The sequence below is a fragment of the Saccopteryx leptura genome, chromosome 11 (genome assembly GCF_036850995.1).
Source record: "Saccopteryx leptura isolate mSacLep1 chromosome 11, mSacLep1_pri_phased_curated, whole genome shotgun sequence".
Classification (NCBI taxonomy): domain Eukaryota; kingdom Metazoa; phylum Chordata; class Mammalia; order Chiroptera; family Emballonuridae; genus Saccopteryx; species Saccopteryx leptura.
Window position 1 is genome coordinate 74,108,692 of NC_089513.1, and position 27,589 is coordinate 74,136,280.

Sequence of the window (27,589 nt, forward strand, 5' to 3'; positions counted from 1 at the left end):
TTACACATTACTTCTATTACTGGATTATTCTTGACATCTTTTTGGATAATCTAAGCATTCACCCTTGGAATTACTAATACTCAGAAATTGCACACCATACTATTTTAACATCTGTCAGATACTTATCCTTTGTGCGCTACTGTTTCGGCTTTTTCAGTATGCAGATTTCACGTTTCTTATTTTCAGTACTGATAATGCCGGTATTCAGTCTCCATACCTGTGATTGCACAGAATAAATGTATTTTTCTCTATAGCGTTAAATTGGAGATTTGTCTAAAGAAGCGTATTGTCATAACCCTTTCTGATAAATTTTGCTTATTACCATCTAGCTCTAATGGTCACTGTTTTGCCTAAAATATTGCCAGAAAATTTTTATTTAAAGCACTTTAAAGTGTTTTCCTCAAAAAATATTCTCAACGAGTATTGCACCTATATATTTAAAAGAGGTCTATACATTATTCTGAAGTACACTTCAGCGTAGAAAATTATATCAGATATTAGATTTCTTGTTCTAAGATCTATTATAAATTTTTTATAGAATAAGTTTGTTTTTTTTGTGTGACAGAGACAGAGAGAGTCAGAGAGAGGGACAGATAGGGATAAACAGACAGGAAGGGAAAGAAATGAGAAGCATCAATTCTTCATTGCAGCACCTTAGTTGTTCATTGATTGCTTTCTCATATGTGCCTTGACCAGGGGGCAACAGCAGACTGAGTGACCCCTTGCTCGAGCTAACAACTTTGGGTTCAAGCTGGTGAGCCTTGCTCAAACCAGATGAGCCCACGCTCAAGCTGGTGACCTCGGGGTCTCGAACCTGGGTCCTCTGTGTCCCAGTCTGATGCTCTATCAACTGCGCCACCACCTGGTTAGGCTTGAATAAGGTTTAATAATGTGGTACAAGATCATGTATGTTATAACTGTTTTTAAAAAATGTCTGATACTTATTTAGGTAATTTATCATTCTAGAGCAGGAGTTGGGAACCTTTTTGGCTGAGAGAGCCATGAACACCACATATTTTAAAATGTAATTCTGTGAGAGCCATACAATGACCTATGTACATTAAGCATTATCCAATAAAAATTTGGTGTTGTCCCAGAGGACAGCTGTGATTGGCTCCAGCCACCCGCAACCGTGAATATGAGCAGTAGGAAATGAATGGATTGTAATACATGAGAATGTTTTATATTTTTAACATTATTATTTTTATTAAAAATTTGTCTGCAAGCCAGATGCAGCCATCAAAAGAGCCACATCTGGCTCGCGAGCCATAGGTTCCCGACCCCTGTTCTAGAGACCTATTTATATAATTCTTCAGTCTCCAGTCCCTCTGTCCAGCATGGACCTATCTGACCTATGTTGACCATATGTTATACTGAAGGGCAGCTTGTGCAAATGAATATTGGGATTGGACATGTTAGCCTAGTAGGACCTTCCTAAGTTTGATATATTTTATTTTCTAGATTGCGCTGAGAGGTCCCCCTGGCCCAATGGGTCTGACTGGAAGACCAGGTCCTGTGGTAGGTTACCCGCTAGATAATGTGTGTTTCACTTCTTAAAACTGCAGTTCCTTCTGCAACTTTTGGCCAAGCGTTGTTCACATGTTGGCTGAAACTTGCATGATGGGCAAAGGGAAAATTTTAAAAAAAGAAAGAAATAGGGGTACCATGATTCATGATGGATTTACCTTGGACTTTTTTTAAAAAGCTCATCATTTTAAGTAAGTGGTTTTTAAGTAGGGTATGTATACCAACTTATGCTTAAATTTGTTTCCATTTTAAAAATCTGTCTCAGTTGAGTCCTCTGTCAATGTTGATCAAATGTTTTAGTGAAAAGTTTTCCAATCGATCAGATATGATAAAAAATATAATTGAGTCACATATCCAACTATTTTTCAAGGTAGAACTATCATTTACTTGCATGATATTTAAAGTTATTGAAATTTAATTTTATATTATATTCTTGAGACTTAATTTTATGATAAGCAGGATTTTCAGTAAAGACAAAAATATTTGAGGTCAGTGAAAATTAGATCATAATATTAGGGGCAAACAGGACACTTAGCATAAGCTTCAAGCTACCACCTATATTCTACAGGGTGCTCCAGATAACTAGAGAAATTATTTGTCTTTTAGAGACTCTTGGAAAATAAGTTTTATTTTTTCTTACTAGCTTGCTAACAAGCTAATATATATAAAAATATATTATGAATTGCTTTTTTAGGTATCTTCAAACCTTTTGAAACTTACCAAATATGAAGCAGTGTAGCAATTCACAAAATAGAGGGTTTTTTTAACCATATTTTTTTCTTAAGAAAAAATGCTGTGGGATCTCAACCAAAGTTCTCAATGATTTTTTAATTAATAGAATAAATTATCTATTATAAGTATTTGTTTTTTAGTATAAAAAGGTGTGTCTACTGTGATTTCATAGGCTTCCAATGTGCTTTGTTGAAAGAGGTATTTATAGAAATCATTGATGTGAGCATTAAAATTTTATCTTTGATTTTACTTAGTGGACGCTTAGCAGAACTATTTTACTCAAATTTGAATCAAGGACATAGTCTTCTGTTTAAACTTTTAATTAGAATGAGAAATTGTTTTCTACTTCTGGTTTATTTGAGAATTTGTTATATAGTTTTACATAAATTTACAGTTCTCTTAATTTAATCTTGAAATTTTATAACATTTTACGTGTTTTGAAGGGCCATACCCTCAATGATCTCAGTTCCTGTGGAACATACTATGTTCTAACAATATATTGTGCAGAATTTGAATGATACCTGATTGATTCTATCTGCATTATTAAGTTTTATGAGGTATTTTTTTCTGTTCTGCTTTTCAAAATATCGTAAGGAACAAGGCCGATTCCAGGTCACGTAACAGAGAAAGAAATATGGTGAATCCTTAATGACTTGTTCGTGATAACTCAGATTTACATGGTGAAGGAAAGTCAGCAGCATGTTAGTGTGTTACACATTTGAGGGCAGAAGAGTTACCTGAATATTTCATTAAAAAAAAAAAAAATCTTGGGCCCTGAACTTGAGACTAATGATATAGGTTCAGGGTCAGAAATGGCAAACTGGGATTTTTTTTTAAAGAGTTCACCAGGCTGTTTCTCATGGTCAGGAATGTGTGCAATACACTGACATACATTACTTTTAAACACATTAGTGTAGAATCTCTAAAGCAGTATTTTTCGAAGGAATTTTCCTGCTTATCCAGGCAGACACAAGCCCAGGGGCACTGTAGAGGGTGGGGGGAGGGGGAGGGACAAGCCAAACCAGGAAGAGCAGTAAGATGACCACTTCCTGTGTCGCCAAGCAACCACTCAGGATCACATCACGTCAAAGAGAAAACTTGGGCAACCATGTGTGCCCTCTCAGTGTCATACCCAAGAGTCATTAATTTTACTAATTGTTTGTTAAGGAAAGCATTAGGTGGCTTAAATGTTAAAGGTAAGTACTGAGAGAAAAAAAAATCATATTTTTTCTTTCCACCATTTTCTGTTATCTTTTGCTCCAAAACATCAAATTATTAGACTTTCAAATATCTGCTAATGTTACAGATCAAAAAAGTATACATTAAAAGTTAAAAAATAAAGTCTACATCAGTATTTTAAGACAAATATGTACATTCATTCTTCCAATGAAAATTTTTCTTTATTCAATTGTTCTTTTTTTTCCAATTGCTTTTTGTAGACAAATGGAGGCTTATATGATCAAATATGCAGGAAATGTAGAAAATGTTTCTTTTTCCTATGCTTGTTACTCTCGATTATTGCATGACAATTTTTAGAATAAGTGTTTGGGCAAAGTAATTATAATCTGTTCGGTTGGTAGTGCTCATATAGAGAGGATAGAATGCAGTAAATTAATTGAAAATAAATTGACTATCCTATGAATTGCATTCAGTTCAGCGATTAATAATAAGATTTAACGTAGAACCCCAGTTTTTTTTCCTCTTGATAAACATTTAGTTCCAAGAATTCTTAATTAGAAGTTTGAAAGTCACCATTCTTGTTATTTCCAAGGGTAGACTTCATGTTTTTGACATGCCCTGTGTCTCAGGAGTCATTATTAATAGTTATTTTTCTCTGCAGCCACCAGGAGGCTCCAAATAGCTAACATTTTCAGACGGCGTAATTTTAACTTTTTGTACTTTGATTCAGTTGCACTATTTCATTGACTATTATGAATTTGATTTAAATAAGCCCTACCCTTCTTAAACACACAAAGTATGTTTCTACAGCATGACGTCACTGTTAGCACCATGTTCATTTTTTATGTTCTGCGTCTTTTGAGGGAGATGCAGGACCTAGTGTTTATTGTTTATTTTTTTATTGATTTGACCTTGTCACGCCACCAGTTGAAGCAAAACCACACAGCATGCTGCTGCTTCACCCATGTGCCCTCTCGTGACAGCTCAGTGGGTCGTTAGCAAAAGGCTCAATTGAGGGCTTTTAAAAGGAGTCCCAAGTAGTTCTGTTTAAAACTCGCACAGGACCTTGAGAAAATGATTATATATCTATATATTTCCAGTTAGCGTGCCAGGTGTCTGTTGGCACGTTTTGCATCATGTAAATGTTTGTAAGAGGGGTTTGTCATTAGGACTCGATTCTCGTAGGAAAAAACACATAGACCGCTCTGAGGGAAAAATGGCTTTGACATTATTTTGGGACAGTGATAATGATAGTAAGAGCATCTGTCCTTGACATTTTTATTGCTGTAGAATGCGGCATCTGATAAATTTCCGAGTATAAAAGCGAAAGACACTTTGCCAAGTCCTCGCCTTCCCCCGGGTACCTGATTGCGTAAGCATGGGTCGCCGTTAGTGTTCCGGCAAGGGCAATGATAAATAACGCCTGTAGATCATCCTAAGTGCTCTAATGGCACGCCCGTCAAAGAAAATTTCAGTGTGATTTCAGGAAATTGGCTTCTTCTGTGTAGTTAGGCATAAAATAGCGTCCTTTTAAAATGCCCACACGCTGGAATACAAAGTCTGAGACGCTGTTCAATCAAAGCACTTGAAACTAGTGTTGTCTTAATAAAATCATACTTGTCTGGTGAAGTATATTTTGAATGATGTTTAAGTATTTCAGGTGACAATGGTGGGATGAAAGGGATTAGGGAATTGCTAAATTTAATGGCTATATCCTTTTTTCTCTCCAGGGGGGACCTGGTTCATCCGGGGCCAAAGGGGAGAGCGGTGACCCAGGTCCTCAGGTAAAAAATACCTTTATGTCACATTTTGTTTTGGACAATTTTTTTTTTTTTTTTTTTTGGTCAAGTAGACTAATTGGAGCATCTGCCACTTGTTTCATGAGGAAGGAAATCACACCACCTTTAAACTCACATCAATTCCATTCACTGAAGAAGCCTTTGTAGCCAGTTGACTGTCAGCGACTCGGTTCATGTAAAGTCCGAATAGTAAATTGGTTTGGGATTGTACAAAGTAGAGCAGAACTATTCGATTTTTGTTTCCAGTCACCTTTGCCTCAAACCCAAGATATTTTCTGTGAAGAGTAAACCTAGTGTATTATCTCAGGAAGGGTGTCTAACCTCCTTAAAAGAAGCTGACTTCACACCCTTTGGAGAGCTGACGAAATTCAGAGAGATTGAGACTCTGAAGTTTTTAAAAGATCTTACATTATACTTGCATGGTGCCAAATTAAAAGTATTGTTTTCTTTTTCTTTAAGGATAATAAATAGAGTCATTTAATCTGTGCACGTTATAAAATATACTTATTCTAGAAAACAGAACAACAAAATGGGATATATATATACATATACATACATACATACGTATATGTATATATATGTAAAAAGTATATATATATACTTTTTAATGCATTTACTTTTTTAAAAATGCTTCTCAGTATACTCAGCAGATACAAATTTCAATTGGGGTGCCGGAGCTCTCTCAAGCGGTTGTGTCCACGAATGTGATTTCTTCTAAATTAATTTCATTTACAGAGTAGAAGCATATGGTACAATGAATGTTAACACCGGTGCGCGTTCTTGGTCGTCACGCCCACAACCATCAGGCTCTGTAACCCCCGCAGTTTCTGGTGCCCCCACTTTGCAGGCACCCCCATGTGTGACAGCCCCCCGTCTGGTCTATCTCAACCCCGATTGTCACTTTTCAAGGCCCCCTGTCAGGGACAGCGTCCGTTATGTGGCCCTTGGAGCCCGGCTTCTTGCGCTCAGCACAGTGCCTTGGAGACTCCTCCCAGGTGACGCATGCCACCAGCAGCCCGTTCCTTTCTGTTGCTGAGAGGGATTTCCCACGTGGATGCCCCACAGTTTTATTTACTTGGCAATGAGAAAAAAAAAAATCCAAAGAAAGCAGAGAGCAAGACCTTTGAGTGACTGGGGAGACCACCGCGTTCTTTTCTGGTCTCGGTGAATGTCCCCGGACAGGTATGGGACGTGTTTGCACTGAAACTGACACACACGTAGCAATGCTGAAATGACACCGCGTGAAAATCTGAGGAATTCAGTCTTTTGCAAGGTTTAAGAACTTTTTGATCAAAGAAGCCTTTGAAAATATGCTGCATCATTTTCATGGATTTTGCGGTTTTTCTGACTCCTTAATTCCAAAGGGATGCACTCCCTAATTCATGGAAAACTAACAAGATTTGTCCCATTATTTATTTCCCCTTGCCATCCAGCTGGGTCCAGGGTAGAGTCCCCTCACTACAGTAATTTTTTTTTGTATTTTTCTGAAGTGAGAAGTGGGGAGGCAGAGAGACAGACTACCGCATGCACCTGATGGGGATCCACCCGGCATGCCCACCAGGGGGCGATGCTCTGCCCATCTGGGGCGTTGCTCTGTTGCAACCAGAGCCATTCTAGTGCCTGAGGCAGAGGCCATGGAGCCATCCTCAGTGCCCAGGCCAACGTTGCTCCAATGGAGCCTTGGCTGCAGGAGGGGAAGAGAGAGACACAGAGAAAGGGGGAAAGGTGGAGAAGCAGATGGGTGCTTCTTCTGTGTGCCCTGGCTGGGAATCCAATCAGGGACTTCCACATGCCAGGCTGACGTTCTACCGCTAAGCTAACTAGCCAGAGCCTACAATAATTTTTAAAGCAACATTCTCTTAACCTCTTAAGTATTAGATAACCTTCATTTTGTAATTTCTGTAATCAACATATTACAGTGATCGTGGAGTTATTTGTAATTTCATATGTGTGTTACATTTTCCACTACATTGATTATATGCATCCTGTTTAACTTTAAAGGCCTATATAACATTTATACTGGGACTGCATTTGATCTATTATTACCTGTGTCATTTTATTTAAAAAAACAACAACAACAACAAAAACATGTGTATTCATCTTCACAGAAGATGTTGTATGTAGGTGTGACATTGTATAACAGTGATTCAAGGAACACACTGAGAATCTTGAACCTTTCCTGTGACGTGGCATGGTGCCCGTCACTAATTTGCACTAGGGACTGTCAGCCCCAGCATTTTGTAGGTGACTGAGAAACATGTCCCAGGCACTGTGCGGAGTTGTAGGAGCATAGGGCACAAAAAGAGACAGATTTAACCCAAAGCTGCAACAGTGAACAATTCAGTGGGACATTCAACTGTGGAAAAGGCAATTCTAATCCAGTGTGATAAATGCATTAAAAGAATAAATATCCCAGAGAGGAACTCCAAAAAAATGAAGGGGAGAGGGGAGGCAGGGAAGGGGTGGGTGGGTGAAGAATGTTTTCAGTCACAAGACATATAAAACCCCCAGGTTTTGAGAATAAAATAAGTAATTGAGGATTTTTAAAAAGTTTAAAGTATTACTGTGTTCCTCTTGATGGAAAGGAAGGTGAATGTCTGTATAAACGTAATAAAATATTTTGACTTTTTTTTTTTTTTTTTTGCAAGAAGCCATTTAGAAAAATGGATTCTCTTGTCTTCAGCTTTACCTGGGCGTTTACCTGAGAACTGATTTTCTTGTGTTGAAAATGATTAAGGGGCAGTTAAGGGGAGTTGAATTTCTGAAACCATCTCTCTCGGTGCAGTTGTATTTATCGATCAATGGTTTTATGAAATGACTGAATTCTGATGTTTTGATGTAGGGTCCTCGCGGTATCCAAGGCCCACCTGGTCTGACGGGAAAAGCTGGAAAAAGGGTATGGTTGGTTCTCCTCGTGTATTTTGAGAGCATCTCAGATCATCAGTTACTTTGTTTTATTTTACTCCGGGCTCGGAGGAATGACTTTGCTTAGTCACCTTCTCGGCATTCTCAGGGTCGCCCAGGTGCTGACGGAGGCAGAGGAATGCCCGGAGAACCCGGAGCCAAGGTCAGGAGCTCAGATGTCCTTCTATTCGGTATCCTGTACGCCGGTGCCTCCCTCAAAATGTTATATTTTAAAAGACAGATTCTTGACCTGAAAGAATAATTCAGACTCGCATTCTACTACAGAATTGGGCTGAACATGTGATGGTGATGAGAGGGTGATGGTGGTGATGAGGAGATTGATGATGATGATGATGATAATCATGGTGATGGTTTTACAGGGAGATCGAGGATTTGATGGACTTCCGGGTCTGCCAGGTGACAAAGGTCACAGGGTAAGATACACCATTCTGTTACTTTTTATACAGAGATAATACAAGAATATTAGAAAATGTTTTAGAATTGACCCTCTAGGACAATAGGAGAAAATGAAATATTTGTAAATCCATTTAGTAAATTATTACACTTAGTAGGTACTAAGGAAAGGTAAGTAGAATTACACATGCAATATTAATACAAGTTGTTTAATTGATTTTAGGCTTTTTTATTTTATTATTATTAATTGAGAGGCAGGGAGGCAGAGACAGATTCCTGCATGCACCCCAACTGGAATCTACCTGGCAAGCCCCCTACCAGGCAGTTCTCTGCCCATCTGGGCTGCTGCTCTGTTGCTCAGCAACTGAGCTATTTTAACACCTGAGGCGAGGCCAGGGAGCCATCCTCAGTGCCTGGGGAAAACTGGCTGCATCCATTCTGAGCCATTGCTGCAGGAGGGGAAGAGAGAGATAGAGAGGAAGGAGAGGGAGAGGGGTGGAGAAGCAGATGGGCGCTTCTCCTGTGTGCCCTGGCCAGGAATTGAACCCGGGACCTCCACACATTGGGCCGATGCTCTACCATTGAGACAACCGGCCAGGACTGTTTTTAGACTTTAAGATACTCATTTTATGCAAACATTAGTGGGGATAGAATTCTGATGCACATGTATGTGAAAAATATAATTAGATGAACAAGTGTAGAGATTTAATTTTTCCTCTAATTTTTTTTATAATTGCCTCAATTTTTGTCTCAGCTTTACAAATTCCATTTTTAGAGAGACACTCAAAAGGAGCCATTCGCAGGCTGTCGTTAGTATAAGTATATATTGGACACTCCTTTATTATACTAATGGAGATGGTTCTAGGAGGTTGAGACACCACCAGCTATCTCTCTGTTATAATAAGACCCTTGCAATCCAGTGCAAGAGCTCAGAACTGGCTCAGGCTGAAGAAAACACCATCGTGAACAGCAACCCAGGAGATATTTTTTAGTGGGAAATTAAGCAGAGGCGATCTCCCAGAAAAAAAGATTAGTTTTGGTTCTTTACATTTTTTCTTCCCTAGAAGTTAAGAATGAAGGTAAGAGAAACTGGAGCATATGTTACCTTCATTCATATAAAAGAGAACAAAAGAAAAGAAATGGAGAACCGTAGGGATGTCTAGCAAGGCACTTAGTGCACGCATAGCACATGTCAAGAGAAATAACATCACTTCTGCATTAAAAAAGTCCACACTTCCTGTCGCCTTCTAGAGTTGTGCTGATTTAAATATGCATTATATTAGAAGTAGGAAACATTGAAATTAAAATCACCAAAGTGTATCCATGTCTGAGACTGTCTTCAGCAAAATAATATTTTAATGGTTTATCTTACAAAGATTTCATGTCTGGTGATTATTTGGGGGTGTTCAGTTTTATACCTTTCTGTTTTTAAAATCAGGGGAACATGTTCCTAGTATACCAATGTGTAATGCCAGGCCATGTAAAATTATGGTTTATCTCGGAAGTGTTCTGGGGAGGGCAGATGAAGTATTAGTATTTCCTGCCAAATGCTCTGTGCTCTCTGGTAGGCGAGCTCCAGAGCAGGCTTCTAACCCTTCTACTTTGTTTCAGATGCTAATCATTATTTGTTGTGATTTAATAGGGTGAGCGAGGTCCCCAGGGTCCTCCAGGTCCTCCTGGCGAAGATGGAATGAGGGTACATTCAGTTTCCTTTTTCTTTTCTTTTCTTTTTTTTTTTTTAAAGAATTGCTTAGAATTAAACATAAGAGAACGAAAGCATGTTGGAATGACACATTGTCTCATTGCATTCACCCTGACCCGCAGGGAGAAGACGGCGAGATTGGACCAAGGGGTCTGCCCGGAGAAGCCGTAAGCAACTCTCTTTCTTTCTAAAATCATACCTGTTTTGGGAGACTAGTGACTGTTATTACACATATAAAGTCAGTAATAAACTCAGGTGACTAGGGCAGTCTTACCGGAGCTAACCAGGTAATTATTATGTAAGAACTAATGTTTAAAGGCTACATTGAGCTCTTCTGTTACAAAGTGTTAGATGTTTGAGAGAAAAGAAATGTAAAATTATAACATCTTGGTCAGCCAAAATATACTTTATCTAGTTTCTGTTGCTTTTCTTAGTATTGTTTCTTTTTTTTTTTTAGAATCTATTTGTATATTTAGTATAAATGAAGGCTCTTATTAGAAAAGAGAGGAAGGTGCTCGGTGTGCCAGATAAAAGAGTAATATGTGCTAGATTCTATTTTTTTCCATTGAACTTGACAAAAGAGAAAACTGGATTGGGATGGTTTACCTAAAGCCAGTTAATTGAGGAATCAGACTAGAAGCAGACCTCCTAATTTCATAGAGGTGCGTGTCTATATAAACTTAGTAAAATAATCTGACTTTTTTTTTTCAAGAAGCCATTTAGAAAAAATGATTCTCTTGACTTCTGCTTTATCTGGACTTTGACATAAGAACTAATCTGCCTCCTGATAGAGCCTGTGGAGGCAAAGGCATAATAACAGCTCAAGGCAATGTGAGAAGCAGTCAATTATTGTATTGACTTTTCTAAAGAAAGGGGGAGGGGCCCAAAGCAGATGGAGGAAGGGGAGAAGAAGAGGAAAATTGATTAAGATGAAACGAAGATAGTTTGTTACAAATCTTTATAGGGAAATAGTCTCTATAACCTTCAGACATCATTTTCCTGGTCTGTCTTTCTGTCAGTGCCTAGTCTCTGAAGTCGGAATTAATCCAAATGTAAAACACAGGAGAATGAGGACCCTTCTATTTGTGTGGTAGAATAGTAAGATTTAATAAGATCTGTGTTGCCATTCCAGTCAGAAATGGCACAAAAGTGACGTAACATATTCAACTATTCCTGACTTTATCAGTTTCTCATTTTATATTTCTCATTTGTATTACTTATTTTATAAATTTACAGTTTGTACATAAACTTATAGTATCAAAGATACACAGTTTCTGCAGAAAAGACACACAGTTATCCATTCTGGCTTCCGGATCCGTATAAAAATTGGATATTTCTGTTACATAAAATAGTGTTTTAAATACCACTTTCGTTGTGTTCAGAGATGCTATACAGGTATTTTTACTCTAAATATTATCTTAAAATTTCTTTTGAGGGTGAGGCGTGTTTTGAGGGCATTTCTTATGAGGATATGTGTGGTTTTCTTGTTTGTTTTTTTCCTTCCAGGGTCCACGAGGTTTGCTGGGACCAAGGGGCACTCCTGGACCGACAGGGCAGCCTGTAAGTGTGGCGGGAATGTGCAGGATGCCCTGGGAAAGCTTGTTTGATGTAAAGTGGGGAGGCCTGGAGAGCTTTGGGTAGCCGGCCATGCGGCTCCTGCCCTGCCCTGTGCTGAGGCCACAGATGCTGCCTATGGGCTATTGAGCTGGGGACAGTGAAACAGAAAGGGTCTAGAACAGGAGAGCCTGGGCAGGCTGCTGTCAGCTCACTGGGGGTCAGGGGAAGGGGGCCTTGGGCACAGGATCTGGGGCTTAGCCTTGAAGAGCTGCCCAGCTCCCCAGCTCCCCTGCTGGCGAGTCTCGGGAGGACCCTTACAGGTTAGGAGCTGCAGGCCGCCCGTGGTGGGTGGTGGGGGTTGGGGGTGGGGGGAGAAACGGGAAGAGGGAAGGGAAAGGCAGGGGCCTGCTCCCAGGATGTAGAGCAAGCTGGCTCCTTTATTTTAAGGGTTTGTTGTTGTTTTTTTAAAGACCCTGGAGTTTAGGGAAGGGTGGCAATAGAATATTCCTCCGCTTTTCCTGGTGCGCCCTTTTAGGGCTTTGGTCGCCACTGATTGGTCAGCCCCAGGGCAGGGGGTCCTTCGCCTTTGCAGCTGGCCCTGGCGTCATCCCCTGGTTGTGCTGTTTTTCTGGGCCTGGCGCTTAAATACGAGGGCAGCTCGGTGTTTCTCGGGGGAGGCGACCTTCCGCACCTGGCTGTACGTAGCTTGGCCAGGGCGTTCAGTTATCTGTCTCGGCTTTCCCATTCCACTTGCCAAGGAGTTGTTATCCCAGCTTCTCACTAACCTGTCTCAAGTACTGTGCTGTTAGCAGGTTAGTCTAAGGCTGATTTTCTGTTGTAGCAGCTAAACTTCTAAATAGCCTCACAAATATATATATATATTTTTTTGTCTTCACTGAAGGGTATCGCAGGTATCGATGGCCCCCAAGGACCAAAAGGGAACATGGTAAGTAGAAAATTTCCCTAAAATAACTCATTTCTGCAAAACCTGGAGGCTAACAAACCGCCGTTGTTGTTAGATCTGAAGGAGAGATTCCTACCAACATTTGCTAAGTCCATTAGCTAATCCTGGTGTTCATATTTTGCAAGATTTTCCACATTTCTCTGTCAGGGAAACTGATGTGGGGACTGTTTTTCAACTGAGAAGAAAATACCTGTTAAGCGAAATAGCTCTGTTAAAGACGCTGTGTTTTCCCGCGCAGGGTCCCCAAGGAGAGCCCGGACCGCCAGGTCAGCAGGGGAACCCAGGACCTCAGGTGAGTCCCAGCCACCGCCGCGCCTTCGAGATAATGGGGGAAGGGGGTGTCTCTTCACAGGAGAGCTGACAGCCTCGACATTTTCTACGTAGAGCTAAAAATGCTTGCAGTGTGAAAATAGGAAGATAATTCTTTCTTTTTTCCTCTTTATTAAAAAAATAACAAGAGCAGAGGGGAGGAAGGTTGGGAGACTGGGTGGAAAATGTGGAGGGGTTGAGAAATACAGGCAAGTAGTTACAAAATAGACCCCGGGATGTAAAATATAGAATAAAGGAGTATAATCAGTAATATTCCAATAACTATGCAGGGTGCCAGGTGGGTACCCCAAATATCGGGGGAGGGGACGCTTTGCTTAGTATGTGATTGTCTAACACTTAAGTTGTACATCTGAAACTAATACAAAATAACACTGAATGTCAAGTATAATTGAAAAAACTAAACAGTAAATTAAAAAGAAAAAATAAAAGCCATGAGCAAATGTTCAGAGCCTACTTCTTCCAAGAGAAAAAAAAGAGTCATTTGGTGTTCGTGGAATGCGGGGACAGCCACTCCTGCTGGGGGTTCTGAATAGGGTCACATCATGGTCCCCTTGTCAAAGGAGTAGCCATAGAACATTCTAGAACTTTCTGGGGAATACAGAGGACATTTGGAAGCTTGCGTAGCTCATTTGATGTGAAACAGAAGGCTGATGAATTACTGTTCTAACAAGTGGATTTGTGAGATGTGATTCCTGACAAAATTTTTTTTTTTTTTAATATAGGGTCTTCCTGGTCCACAAGGTCCGATCGGTCCTCCTGGTGAAAAAGTGAGTGACTCTGTTGTTCTGATACTGTCTGTGAACAGTTTGGGTTGTCAGCCTCAGGCAGGTGTTTCTGATAAGGTATCTTGATGCCTCAGCTCGTGAGGAATTAATCTGAGGTTTAAGCACTAGAGTCTGATGTGAGGAGAAGCTGTTTGTACAACTCTGGACTGAAAGTGAGAACATTTCTCCGAGTTTCCCTCTGGGTAGCTTCCAATGTGACATTGTCAGCGGTATTAACTTCACACGGGCACTGGCGTGAGTCGGTGTTTTCTCTTTATTTTTGCTTTGCCTTTTCTTATGCGTTATTAAAAAAAATGTAATTAAGTTTGTGACAGAGGGTTTGTGGCAAGATCTGATTAAGGAAAAATTGTGAAGTTATCATTGTCACCATTTCTTATATATAAATGACAAATGATGTTCTTGTTAATAATCCAATGTCTGGATCAGAACAAGAATAAATCTTTAATTAAAGTGATGTCTTTTTCCTTCTAATCTCCTCTGCCAGGTTTTCTAAGTATCATTTCCTGTCTCCTGCAGTTACAGCACCATGGTAGCTGGCCTAATACCTTTTTATTGTTTTCTTGTTGATTCTTCCTAGGAACACAATTTTAATAAAATAACTTTAGTGGAAGTGTAATTTCATACTATAAAAATTCATTCATGTTAAGTATACAAGTCAGTGATGTTTAGTAAATTTACAGATAATACACAATCAAGTTTTTAGAATATTTGTACCACCCCAGAATGAAACCTTGTGTCAATTTGCCTTCCCCAACCCCCAGATCTAGACCTAGAATCGCTAGTCTGCTTGGTCGCTATAGATTTGCCTTTTCTGGACATTTGTTTGATGGAAACGTTCGCTCCCTTTTGTTAGCAGATACGTGCCGTTGGTGGAATATACCATGTTCCGTGTAGCTGTTTAGCACTCGATAGGCATAATCCGAGTGGCCTGGGCTCTTGAGTTCTGATGAATGTTTGCAGGCAACCCTTTGGGTTGCAGGTTTTCATTTCTTTTTGGTCGGTAGGTGGAGGTGGAGTTGCTGGGTCAGATAGTAAATTCATAGCGAACATTTTAAGAAACTTCCAAACTATTTTCCAAAGTGGTTGTACCCGTATTTCCTTCCTAACAGCAAGGTATGAGGACTCTAGTTTCTCCCATCCTCACCAATCATTTGTTACTGTTTCCCTTTCTGATTATGGTCATTGTTGATAATGTTAAATGGTTTCTTCTTGTGGTATTAATTTGAGTTCTGTTAGTCACTAGTGATGAGCATCCTTTCATTTTTTTATTGGATATATACATACATGTATATATATGCATACATATATAATGTGTGTATATTCTTTTGTCTATATCTCTCTAAATATATGTTAAGATGTTTTGGTAACATTTTAGTTGTTATTTATCTTAATATTTATTCAGTGTATGGGTTAATGTACCAGATTTAGCTGGTCTATAAAGTCCTATTCTCTGTGCAGCTTTTGTATATGGTTACAGTGTTAAGACAGCTATTGGAAGATAGCTTATGAGTGAATTTAAGAGGTTAGGTCCCAAAGATGACCTGGAGTCTTTACTATGTCAGAGATTTTCATCTGGGGTGCTCATATTTTAGATGAGCTCATCCACACCATGCTAGACTCATATTAAATTGCCCACTCTAATGCTTGCGCCTACCTGATTCTCTGCCTTGATTTTATCTCTCTGTACTGGATTGCTAAGACAAATTGCTTTGAAGGGACATTGATTTATCTGAAATCCCTTTTAAAGCCAAAGGCAGAACAGGGATCTGGTTCCTGGCTCTCCTTGTGATAAGAGACTTAAGCAGAAGCTGCTGCTTTCTGTGTTATGAACATAGTCAACTTGTGGGTCCAAAGACAGACTCATTCTATCAAAAGAGAAAGGGAAATAATTGTTATTTCATATATTATATATTGCATCTATATTAATTTTATTATCTTTATGATATACTGTGATCTGTTTATTCTGTCCTGAGAGCCTGTCTTCCAAATTTGGTGAATAGAGTTTCCAATGGGATCATAGTAGAACCTAACAATTAAAAATAAGTTAACTAATGTTAGATATTTTAAATTCCTCATAACTTTGATCTATTTGACCTAAGTTATTATAGCCTGTGCTTTTATTATACTTGTGACAAAATATTGTATACAGTTTGTTAATTAACTTAATGGATAAGACACCTGTATTGTTTTTTTGATAGTTTGATAGCAAACTTACTGAATACTTCCTGTGATTTAATTTATGATTTCAGAATTTACATCTCTCCTATATTAATTGGTTTACCAAAAAAATGGAATTGTATAACTCTGTGAGCTGAGTATGAAATCACAAGACACAAAATAAATGTTAATGACAAGAACTGTTAAGACATGGGTATATCTCTGGTCCCTTCATACTGCAACTTTGCCACATGTTAACATTGGTTAATTTGCGCAAACTCTTAGTTGATGATATTTCATGGAATTGTTTGAGACTTAAAATGTTAAAATGAAATATATATATATATATGAGCCATTTAAATATATATATATATATATATTGCTTAACAAACTACATAGAAACACAATAAATTTAGCTATTTTATTAAAATCTAAAAAAGAAGTCATATATTCATTGAACTTGATTCCCAACCCTCCAGGTAAATAATAATTAATTATAAATTCAATAACAAAAAAAAACACATATATACATATAAATTCTGCCATGTGAATTAGAAATTAAATTATAAATGAATAAAATAATTATTGGATAAAGTTTGCTTTAATTATTAAAGTACTATAACTTAGCTTACCTATTCTCAACAATATCCATAAAATTCCTAGTTAATTTAATTACAGACATAGATTTCAGTTTTCACACATGTGGGTTTAAGGTTATATTTTCTGTTATTATAACCCCCAATTAAAAGAAAATGGGGTATTCACAGAGTTGAATTAAAAATAAAGAATGAAAGAAAAAGAAAGACAAAACATTTATGGAGTTTTCATTCTAAAAACGATGGATTGGTTTTCACTTGATTAAAAAATACAGTACAGGAGTTTTAATATTTGTAATCAACCCTTAAGAACATAGTAACAACAGTGTATTCTTGTATTGCCCCACAAGGTCATTGTTATAGAAATACTACTTCTGCTGATAGTAATAATTAGCGAAGTAGTTCTGCATTAGTACTGTGCATTTTGCTGGTAAGAAATAACACCATTGTCTTGATAGCAAAAGATACTTTCAGTGACAGTCAAAATGCTGCCATTAAAAATTTAGTTTTATAGTTACTATATAACAGTAGATTGCTAGGCTAAATATGACTTCGCAGAGTGGTGAACGGGACTGAGACTTTTAAATCATTTAAATGAGATGCAATGAACTTCAGTTATAAAACCTAAATTGTCCAAGTGAAAGGTTATCGTTATTTTTGGTTGTCCCATAGTGATTAAGTAAAGTCGTGTAAAACTGTACATGAATACAACGCTTCTGCTAAAAACTCCCTGAGAATGGAAATGCCATAGAAACCACGTCCACAGTGTAGGATTGCGCTAGGTCCTTACCCTCTCAGTTGTCTCTAAATCCTGGTTTGTGACCTGACCGGGAAGCAATAACAGCCTGGGCTCTTAAGAGTTGGATGACGTTCTTTATTCTCAGCAGAATGAGCATTTTCCTCCTGAGAAAGGATCTGTTTTTACAGGAGTCATTCTTGCCATGTTTCAACCTTAGCAGTGGTCAAGTTAAATGAGGTTCAGAATCCTCTGTGGTTAAACAGGGATTAATCTGTTGAATAAATTGTTACTCTTACTGTTTGTTAGTTGAATATTAGGTGATGTCATTTTTACATCAAAATAGTAGATTTTGTTTTCTTCATGTCTTATGAATACCTGTCACACTGAAACATTTCTTAAAATATTTTAATAATGACTGATGTTGTATCAATGTTACTCTATAACTATTTGCATTGGCACTTAATATCATGATGGATATATCTCATGCCTGCTTCTTCTGGGATATAAATCAATGTATTTCTTTTTTCTCTCTCTCTCTCTCTTTTTTTTTTGTATTTTTTTTTCTGAAGTTGGAAACGGGAGGCAGTCAGACAGACTCCCGCATGCGCCCGACTGGGATCCACCCGGCATGCCCACCAGGGGGCGATGCTCTGCCCATCTGGGGCGTTGCTCTGTTGTGACCAGAGCTATTCTAGCAACTGAGGCAGAGGCCATGGAACCATCCTCAGTGCCCGGGCCAACTTTGCTCCAATGGAGCCTTGGCTGAGGGGAGGGGAAGAGAGAGACAGAGAGGAAGGAGAGGGGGAGGGGTGTAGAAGCAGATGGGCACTTCCCCTGTGTGCCCTGGCTGGGAATCGAACCTGGGACTCCTGCATGCCAGGCCAATGCTCTACCACTGAGCCAACCGGCCAGGGTCAATGTATTTCTGACCTATATTGTTTTCCTTTTTATTCTTGACGCTCTCTTGTAGTATGCAAAAACCACAGGAGGGGTGAGGGGCTGGGTGAAAAAGGTGAAGGTATTAAGCAAAGAAAAAAAATCTCAGACACAGACAACAGTGTGGGGATTACAGGAGGGAGAAGGGGTGGGGGTAGGTGGTGATAGAGGGAGACGTGGCTTGGGGTGGCGGGCACACCACACAATAGACAGGGGTATTGTGGAATTGTACACCTGAAACCTGTATCATTTATTAACCAGTGTCACCACAGTAAATTCCATCATAAAATATGAAAAAATAAATAAACATAAAAGTCACATTGAGGAATGTTAAGCAGATGAAAATTAGCATGTTTTTGACACAGATTGAATTTGATTTTATCAGTAATATATTCCTGTGTAGAAGTCGGATTTTCGTTGTGTTCACTGTGGAAACAAAAACCTTCTCTTTCTCTGTTTCTTAGGGGCCGCAGGGGAAGTCAGGGCTTCCCGGCTTTCCCGGTGCCGACGGGCCTCCCGTAAGTAGTAACGACTGGTCGTCAAGTGTCTGTGTCTTGTCTTCAGAATAGATTGTACGTGTGCTTTAAAAGCGATTGTATAAATTCAGTAATAAAACCAAATCGAGCCAGTGATTAAACGTTGAACTCCGAAATACCATTTCATCCTGTCAGTTCCACGCGGCAAAGTCTTGTGACGAGCTCGCAGCGGTCGCAGACACACGACTGCTGGGGCTCTCGGCCAGACCCCTCCCCCACACACATTGATCCGACACATTTCTGTGCCCCTGCTCTCCACTCTCCTGTCGTTAGGCTTTCCTCTCCAGCAGCCCTTTCTGTCCACCGAGAGCCCTTTCTCCTCCTCTCTCTTTCCAAAGTCCACGGGCCGCAAGAGTCCCGGTGAAATGCCTCACCACTTGTTCATTTCCCCAGACGTCTTCCAGGGAAATTCCCCAGCCTTGGGCTTCTTCTTTTCAATAGCCAGGCTTAGCTATTCTGTCACAGAGTGATCAAGAATGTTATTCTGTCATCGCAATAGCTGTTACTTTAAAAGATTTGTTATTGAGGCTTTTTTTCTTCTCTTCAGACCTCTTGGAGCTGGGGGTACATTTTTCATTCTGCCTCTGTTTTTATGTTGATTGTGTATAATTGTGATAAAGTGGCACATTTTAATTTATTAACTCTTACTAACTTGATTATTAACAGTTTTGATATGATTTATGGTCTCACTGTATTTTTAAAAATTTTTTTTTATAAATTGATTTTAGAGAGAAAGTAAAAAAAAGAGAGAGAGAGAGAGAGAGAGAGAAACATCAATTTGTTGTTGCACTTATTTATGTGTCCATTGGTTGATTCCTGTATGTGCCCTGATTGGGGATCGAACCTACAACTTTGGCATATCGGGATCATGCTCTAAGCAACAGAGCTACCCAGCCAGGAAAATCCTGCTTTCTTTTCACAATGAGTTGCCTCAGTTCCATTTTAAAGATACCTATATGGTTATTTGATCAATGTGCAAAATAGAAGTCAGATTGAGGTATTTTTAGGTATAACTAATTGAGGTTGAATTGTTGTCAAATAATAATATTTGTTTTATGTGTTTTTCCCAAGCTGTCTCAAATGTATGATGTAGTTGGTAAAACACACATCTGTCCAAATGCCACAGTTTTCAGTGTTACTTAAGATGCAAAATATTCCATTTGTTTTGAAACATAGGAGTAAGATCTCATTTTGAAAAATAAAAAAGGACAATTTAATAGTATTATAAACTGCCATCAATAGTGTATCTCATGAGTGTATATTTTTGCTCACTCTAGGGTCATCCTGGAAAAGAAGGCCAGTCTGGGGATAAGGGGGCTCTGGTAGGTTACAAAGTGTCCATTTGAACTTTCTCTCCTCTCACCTCCTAGAGAAGATGCCCCCTTCCGATCATCTCTGTGATACAGATATTCTTCTATGATTGTTGAGGGATATGAATATTAGACTATAAGTACCAGAAAACAATTCATCTCTACCTGTAAATATAGCCTTTCCTTTCAAAAGAATTTTTTTCTACCATTTAAATATATCACTTTCCTAGAATTACATTTTTTGCTTAGGATATATTGAACAGATGGGTATTAGATAACTTTTAATTCTGTATTAGCCATTTTGTTAGACTGCATTTTCTGTTTTTTAAAAATAATCTCACGATCAGAACTGAATCCATATTCTGCATATGTAGTATACGTGGTATAAATCGTCAGTTACAAAAAATGAAGTTGGATTGAACGAGGACTTCCAAATATCATTAACCCATTTATGTCACCTCCCCTTATTACTTCCTGGTAACCCTTAAAGAAGCAGAAATTGAACTGTAAGAGCAACAAGTACAAAATACAGAAATGGAAGCTTATTCGATGTTAATTATCAAAATATATAAATAAAAGCTTATTCAGTGTTAATACCATTTTAAAATATAGTGGCCAGGGTTAGGACCATTTTTATTTAGAATTGTTAGTTTGGGATTCTTATTAAAATACTCAGCATTACTGCAGGAACTGTCTATTCTATATAACATGTGGTTTCATTTACATAGACTAGTGACATGAAACCAACTTTAGAAAACACATCATTTGGATCATATTTCTAATGATGTGAATGCTAAAAATTTATACTAGTTTTTAGATAGAAATTACTGATCCTCTTGGTTTATCTGTAATTGTCCATTTGCAGACATTTGAAGGGCATCATGTTTTTTCAGGATCAGAAAATCAGTTACCATGTAGTGATTTATATTATGTCATATTTACAATTTTAATCTTATTTTTAGCATGAATATATGATATGAGTTTGTAATAAGTAGGGATAGTCACATGGTTTTATCATATCTGACTTTAGAAACAAATGATAAAACTACCCAAGAAATCTTTGGCAATCGTAGAAAAATAGCATATTCTTGTAGATTATCTGGTAATATATTATAAGAACTAGTATCGTTTTGAACGTGTTCTGTATTTAAATTGCAATGGATCTGTTTTAGGGTCCTCCCGGTCCACAGGGCCCCATCGGCTATCCTGGTCCCAGAGGAGTGAAGGTAAATGCTATTTTTTCCACACTGTTTACTTTCAGTGTAAAATATCATAGTCATTTACTCTTTCTCATTTATTCTATAGGGAGCAGATGGAGTCAGAGGTCTCAAAGGCTCGAAAGGTGAAAAGGTAAATATAATTTACTTAGGTGGTTTTAATGCCTGTGTATCCATTACATCAGAAATGTAAATTTACTTAAGATACTCCATTTCCCAACTGTATTAAATTATTTCTTATATCTCAGATAATGCAAATATTATTTTGTACTTTCACATCCTGAAAACTTAAAAGAAATATATTCTTATAACTGGAGTGAGGATTAAATTATAGAACAGAAACAAGATATATTATAAACAGAATGAATCCTATCTCCTTTTTTCCCTAACAGGTATTTAAATTTTCTAAATCATGAGATTGGCCTTTAGAAACTATATTTTATGCAGGTGTTGTTCAATATCCAATTTGATGCACAGCAGAGGACTGTGTGTTCCCCCGTTTTTCTGAAATCCTCCAAATTCATAAATTGAAACTCATTGCAGAATATGAAAGTCAGAAACACGATAAATGATTTGGGGAAAGAGGAAGTCTTCATATGTAATACGGCTTGGAAAGCAAAAATATTAATGAGAAGGAAATAAAGATTAAAATCAAGCTAAGGTCCCCAAGAAGTTCAATACAAATTTAAAAAAAGCCCACCTTTCTGGAAAAAAAAAAGAAATAAGCAGAGGTAGATGAAAGAATATGGAATTTATAATTTTCTTTAGACAAAGAACTTAAAATGGAAAATTTTAACATAAATGTTTTATATGAGTGTAGAGTCCCCACGCCCTTGCACCTGTATGTTGAAGTTGAGGGTCATTACTCAGGCTTACTACAATATTATATTTTTTAAAATAGGGTTTCTTAGAAAATGTTGGTAGATTTGATGACAAATAGATGGAATATAAATGTTGATTTCAAGGTCACTGTTTATTCCCTTAGTCATAATTTTATCCAAAGCACTTTGAGTCAGTTTAATATCAAGAAGGAATAGATAAGAGATGGACTTATATCATTACAATGTAGTTTTCTAAAAAAGATAAAAGAAAGGTAACATACTGAGGCATTGCCAAGGTACACAACTGTGTCATCAGCTCTGTGTGTGAGAAATGTCATGCACTTTAAATTAGCTGCTTGGATTTGAATCCCAGTTCCTCAGGATCATCCATGTGAAACTCAGGATAGTCCTACGGAGTTGGCAACCGAGCATCGCGAGGGGTCAGACAGCACTGAACTTGTAACTGTTTGCATGGCACCTGTGCAAAATAAATACTCTCTTAGTTTGGAGTTTTTCTTGGTTAAGGCACTTAAGTATCAATCAAATATCTTGGCTTGAATTAGGGCTGGCCCAGGAGTCTCAGGGAAGGCAGTGTTTAAAGGGAAGGCGTTCCACTGGGGTGGGGAGGTTGTGAGCTTCTTTCTTGGAAAGAGCAGTAGTTTCGAAATGACAGAGGTAACTATATATGTATGTGATATAAAGCATGTACGTAGAACCCCACTCAGAAAAACTAATGTAGATTGTTTATAGGTAGGAAGATCATTTGAGATTATTGTTGTTTCGAGTGATGTCTGGTCTCAGAAGAAACAAATAGACATATAGAAGAAGAATTTGTATTTTTAACTTGGAGTGAAAAATTCTGGGTTCTGATTCTAGTTGTACTTATGAGACATGTCAACTTAAATTCTTTACCAGCCCAGAGGCTTATGTTAAGTTTGTAACATGAGGACATTGTCCAGACAAATCTCTAAGGTCTCTTATTGCTATCTTTTTTATTCCACACTGTATATTTAGTAGTATATTACTTATCTAGATAAATTTTATATAAATGTTGATGGAAACTTTTTAATAATGACAAGAATTCTTCCTATTTAAAGCTCTGTTAATCCTAATAAATTCTAATGTATATTACTTTTTTTCCCCTCAGTATGTATTATAAGCAACAGTTTACCTCATAAGAGATAAAAAAGGAAGTTAAACTACATTCTTTTTACATACAGAAACATTCATTGTTGACCAAAGGTGAAATAGCAAAGATTAAAAGTCACTACTGGCCCAGCGGTAGAGCATCTGTCCAGCGTGTAGATGTCCCAGGTTCAAGTCCCAGTCAGGGTACACAGGAGAAGTGCCCATCTGCTTCTGCATACCTCCCCCCCTCTTCTCTCTCTCTCTTTCTCTCTTTCTCTCTCTCTCTCTCTCTCTCTCTCTCCCTCTCTCCCTCCTGCAGCCATGGCTCATGGTTCTAGTGAGTTGGCCCCAGGCTCTGAGGATGGTTTCATGGCTTCCACCTGAGGTGCTAAGAAGAGCTCGGTTGCTGAGCAACAGAGCAACACCCCAGATGGGCAGAGCATCACCCTCTAGTGCAGTGGTTCTCAACCTTTCTAATGCCGTGACCCCGCAATACAGTTCCTCATGTTGCGGTGACCCCAAACCAAAAAATAATTTTGGTGGCTACTTCATAACTGTAATTTTGCTACAGTTGTGATTCGGAATGTAAATACCTGATATGCATTATGTATTTTCCAATGGCTTTAGGCAACCCCGCCAGGGTCACGACACACAGGTTGAGAACCGCTGCTCTAGTGGGCTTGCTGGGTGGATCCCGGTCAAGGTGCATGCAGGAGTCTTTCTCTGCCTCCCCTCCTCTCACAAAATAAAACAAGAAATAAAAAGTCACTATTGTTTAGACTCAGACTTTTTTCAAGTCTTAGACCTCCAGTAGCATAGCCCAGCAAACCAAGTGACATGGGTAAATTTCTCTTTTGTACGTCTTCTAAAACTAGGTTTTCTTATTTCAAAAAGATTAATTCAGATACGATCATTTTAGCACTGGAAATCTCAGCATTTGATAGTGTCATTTGTTTTAAAAAAAAACAACAAACACTTATTGTAAGGAAACCTAATCATTTGAGTCATCTAATTTATTTATTTGTGAATGTGTTGAAAACACAAGCATGACAAAGTAGCATCTAGTTCACTATGTTCTCTCTCAAAAATACAACCAAAACAAAGCAACTCTGCCTGGAAAGAATCCTAAAAACTATAACCGATTTTTAGACATAGAGTGCAGTCTTTTTAAACTAAACTTGTCAGCTGTGTAATTACCTCTCTCTCTGGAGAGAGGGTAACGAAGGCAGTAGTCAATGGGAAGTTAAGTGGTCATTTTCAGCTTTTTAGCCTCTGCTGTTTGCCCAGTTACATTCAGTGGAGAGAGAACCCTAATTCCACAAGGAGATTTTTATGGCCAGAATGTTGAAAACAGCATGTTTTTGTCTTAAAGGAAACCTCTACACCAGTCAGAATTCTTAGGTGTAGGAAAGATACGAGATCGGATCCCTTTTCCAAGTTTAGATCTCAGATGCCCATAATTACCTGATATTTTCTGGACCTTAGTATATAGCTTGGCAAACTCACATTGAGGCATGGGTGATTTCCAGATGTTCACTTAGAAAATGTTTGTTGACTGTCACGATTATTGAGAGTCAGAAATGTAGTAGGTACCGGAGATCCAGAGATTAATTAGGCACGAGTCTAATTTTCTTCTGGTTAGCAGAAAGAGAGAGACCTATGCTCTACTAAGCGCAGGATGGCAGGTGTTGTCATAACACATGCTGGGGGGGAGGGGGGCACACAGAAGACAGAGGTGAATTTTAGGGGGAAAACCCCGACGTCATGGAAAACTTCATGGCGGCATCGTGAGTCTGAAAGAAGTGCAGGGTCTCACCAGGTGCACAGAAAGGTTGAAAGGTGTGCAATGTGCGTGAGAGAGCAGAAGCCAGAACAAGAGTTACCAACAGGAAAGAAGGTAGTCCAGAGTTTCTAGAACTCACGCCTGGACGGTGCGTCAGGGCAGAGGGGAGGTCAAGACCGAAGACGAGACCGCAGAAGTGAACAGGAGTTAGACCATGGTGGGAGGGGGAGGGGAGGTGGTAGCTTAGTCATCGTTAGTGATTTGCATCCATTGAAGTATTTTAGAGTAGAAATTGACTTGTCCAGTTTTGTGCTATTTTGGCAGCAGAATGTGGAAATATGTGTGTCAGTCTTTCTAAGATCTGTTCTCATACTGGCCCGAAATGCCCTTCCTTCAGACTATGCAAGTCAAATGCATTCTCTGAGGCTACTAACTAAGATACCAACCACCGCTTCTCCAGTGCACTTTTTGCCTTAAAATGATCACAACCACAACCACCACAACCATCACCACCACCACCACCATCATCATCATCATCATCATCATCATCATCATCATCATCATCTTCATGTCTTTTCTCCAAACACCCACTTTACTCCATCTGTACGAAAAATAATGCAGATATTTTACCTTTATTTTTATCGGTAAAATAAAAATGTCAAAATACTCCACAATACTCTGAAAGTAGTTCAGTTTATGCTATTAAATATATGAATAATGATTCATTCAAAATTTAATTCTTTTCCTGAAATTATGAGATAGTAAGTTTGTGATGCTTACTTTTAAAAATGTATATAAATATATCTCTGTAAGACTGTAGCACATATTTTCATAGTTAGAACTTCTCTTCTCTTTGCTAAAGAATTCCCGGTCTTCAACACTGGCTTGAGCATATCGACGAGTCAATGAGCAATCCTTTACATATAAAGGATAAGATTAATTTGCTTATTACCCCCCTGAAAAGAGATTATTATATAGAGAGCAAGCTGAGGTAGAAAGCATTTACCTAAAGCACATGCTACAAAATGCATGATACAGAATTTTTAGGTACAAATTAATAAATTAAGGGTAAAGATATTTTATTTGGTAGTCGAAAGTTCTCAGAATATAAAGTAAAAATAATTATTTAAATATTTATGCTTTTTAAAAAAAAAATAGCATAGAATACATGTTGTCATAGAGAGTGGTTATTTGCCCCATAAGGTACAGATAATTTAATGGACACATTTGTAAAATACTTCCTAATTTTTAAAATTATTTTGTTTTATTAATTATGGAAAAGTGGAAGGGTGCTCTGGATAGGGTTAAAATAGGGAGGAGGAAGTTTCACAGCTAGGATTCATATTTCTCAGAACAATTTTCCCTGGTGGATAGTATTCATATTGTATATAGCCATATTTTTTATTTACCAACACAACTGATTAAAAATGCCTTTTTTATTTCTTATATTTTTTTAGGGTGAAGATGGGTTTCCAGGATTCAAAGGAGACATGGGTCTTAAAGGCGACAGGGTAAGTGAAAAGATAAATTTCACTGGTACATACAGTTAATGTATGCGTGTATCCTTATATTTAAATAAAGGAAGTACAGGCCCAGGATAAATAAAAATGTGTGTATTTGTGTATTACATGAGACATTACTCACTTGGTTTTTATATAAAAAGTTAAGTATTTTATTTCTTTTGTGAAAATAGTAAGAATCAATTGTCTTTTAGATGTTTAGATGAATTTCCTTATGTCCCATAACATCTATATGATAGATTCTATTGTGTGTCGATATTTTTAAAAATGATCAAATTGCTTAAACAAAGTAACATGATAGATTTCTTCTAAATTTAGTTCTGATATAGTGAGCTATGCTGCCTGGAAACAAGATATCTGAGATTTTTATGAATTTTTATTATATACTGGTCTTGAATTTTTGACTAAAAACCTCTTTTTTTTTCCTGCTATTGAGTTTCTAGAAAACAAACAAAAATGTGTTACCTAAGTAAATTAACATTTTATTGGGAATATTCATTTTATAACTATAATAATATTACCAAATTAATCTAAAAAAGAGGTAAACTGTAGAACATTTTGTCCCCCTAGAATTCATGTAAAGCCTGTTTCCACGATGGGGCAACAACTTCCATATTCCAGTACCTAATATAAATGAAAACCAAGTCTAAAATGGAGACATTTTTTGTGTGTTCCAATGATTTCCAAACTTGCTATTATTGGAGGGGAAACATTATGTTTTCTATTATACTGATAGATTCTCTGGCTGGGTCCCTGCAAAGTTAGACTGACAAAAAAGAGATTAACAAGAGAAAATGAAAAAGTAGTTTGCTAGCTTGTGCATCATCATGTTCACACATGGGAGTACTCAGTGATGAGTTGTAACTCAAAGGGGTGGTTAGGATTCTGGCTTATCTAGTATTTTAGAAAAGGAACAATCAACATTTTTTTTTTTGTATTTTTCCGAAATTAAG

General features: G+C 38.0%; 1 protein-coding gene and 1 non-coding gene across 3 annotated transcripts in view; one reads left to right on the plus strand and one right to left on the minus strand.

Annotated features, from left to right (window-relative positions):
* Positions 1-27,589, plus strand: part of COL11A1 (collagen type XI alpha 1 chain) — a 188,983-nt gene that overhangs the window by 77,992 nt on the left and 83,402 nt on the right. For both annotated transcript variants that reach the window (XM_066352706.1, XM_066352707.1), the window contains exons 14-29: positions 1,462-1,518; positions 5,169-5,222; positions 8,080-8,133; positions 8,251-8,304; positions 8,522-8,575; positions 10,198-10,251; positions 10,380-10,424; positions 11,764-11,817; positions 12,716-12,760; positions 13,017-13,070; positions 13,831-13,875; positions 18,786-18,839; positions 20,135-20,179; positions 21,340-21,393; positions 21,473-21,517; positions 26,574-26,627. In XM_066352706.1, the coding sequence (XP_066208803.1) occupies positions 1,462-1,518; positions 5,169-5,222; positions 8,080-8,133; positions 8,251-8,304; positions 8,522-8,575; positions 10,198-10,251; positions 10,380-10,424; positions 11,764-11,817; positions 12,716-12,760; positions 13,017-13,070; positions 13,831-13,875; positions 18,786-18,839; positions 20,135-20,179; positions 21,340-21,393; positions 21,473-21,517; positions 26,574-26,627 (822 nt within the window). The remainder of the gene's footprint in view (positions 1-1,461; positions 1,519-5,168; positions 5,223-8,079; positions 8,134-8,250; positions 8,305-8,521; positions 8,576-10,197; positions 10,252-10,379; positions 10,425-11,763; positions 11,818-12,715; positions 12,761-13,016; positions 13,071-13,830; positions 13,876-18,785; positions 18,840-20,134; positions 20,180-21,339; positions 21,394-21,472; positions 21,518-26,573; positions 26,628-27,589) is intronic.
* LOC136383659 (small nucleolar RNA SNORA21) lies at positions 4,349-4,469 on the minus strand. Its single transcript, XR_010747470.1, has one exon. It is a non-coding gene; the product is annotated as a small nucleolar RNA SNORA21 (small nucleolar RNA).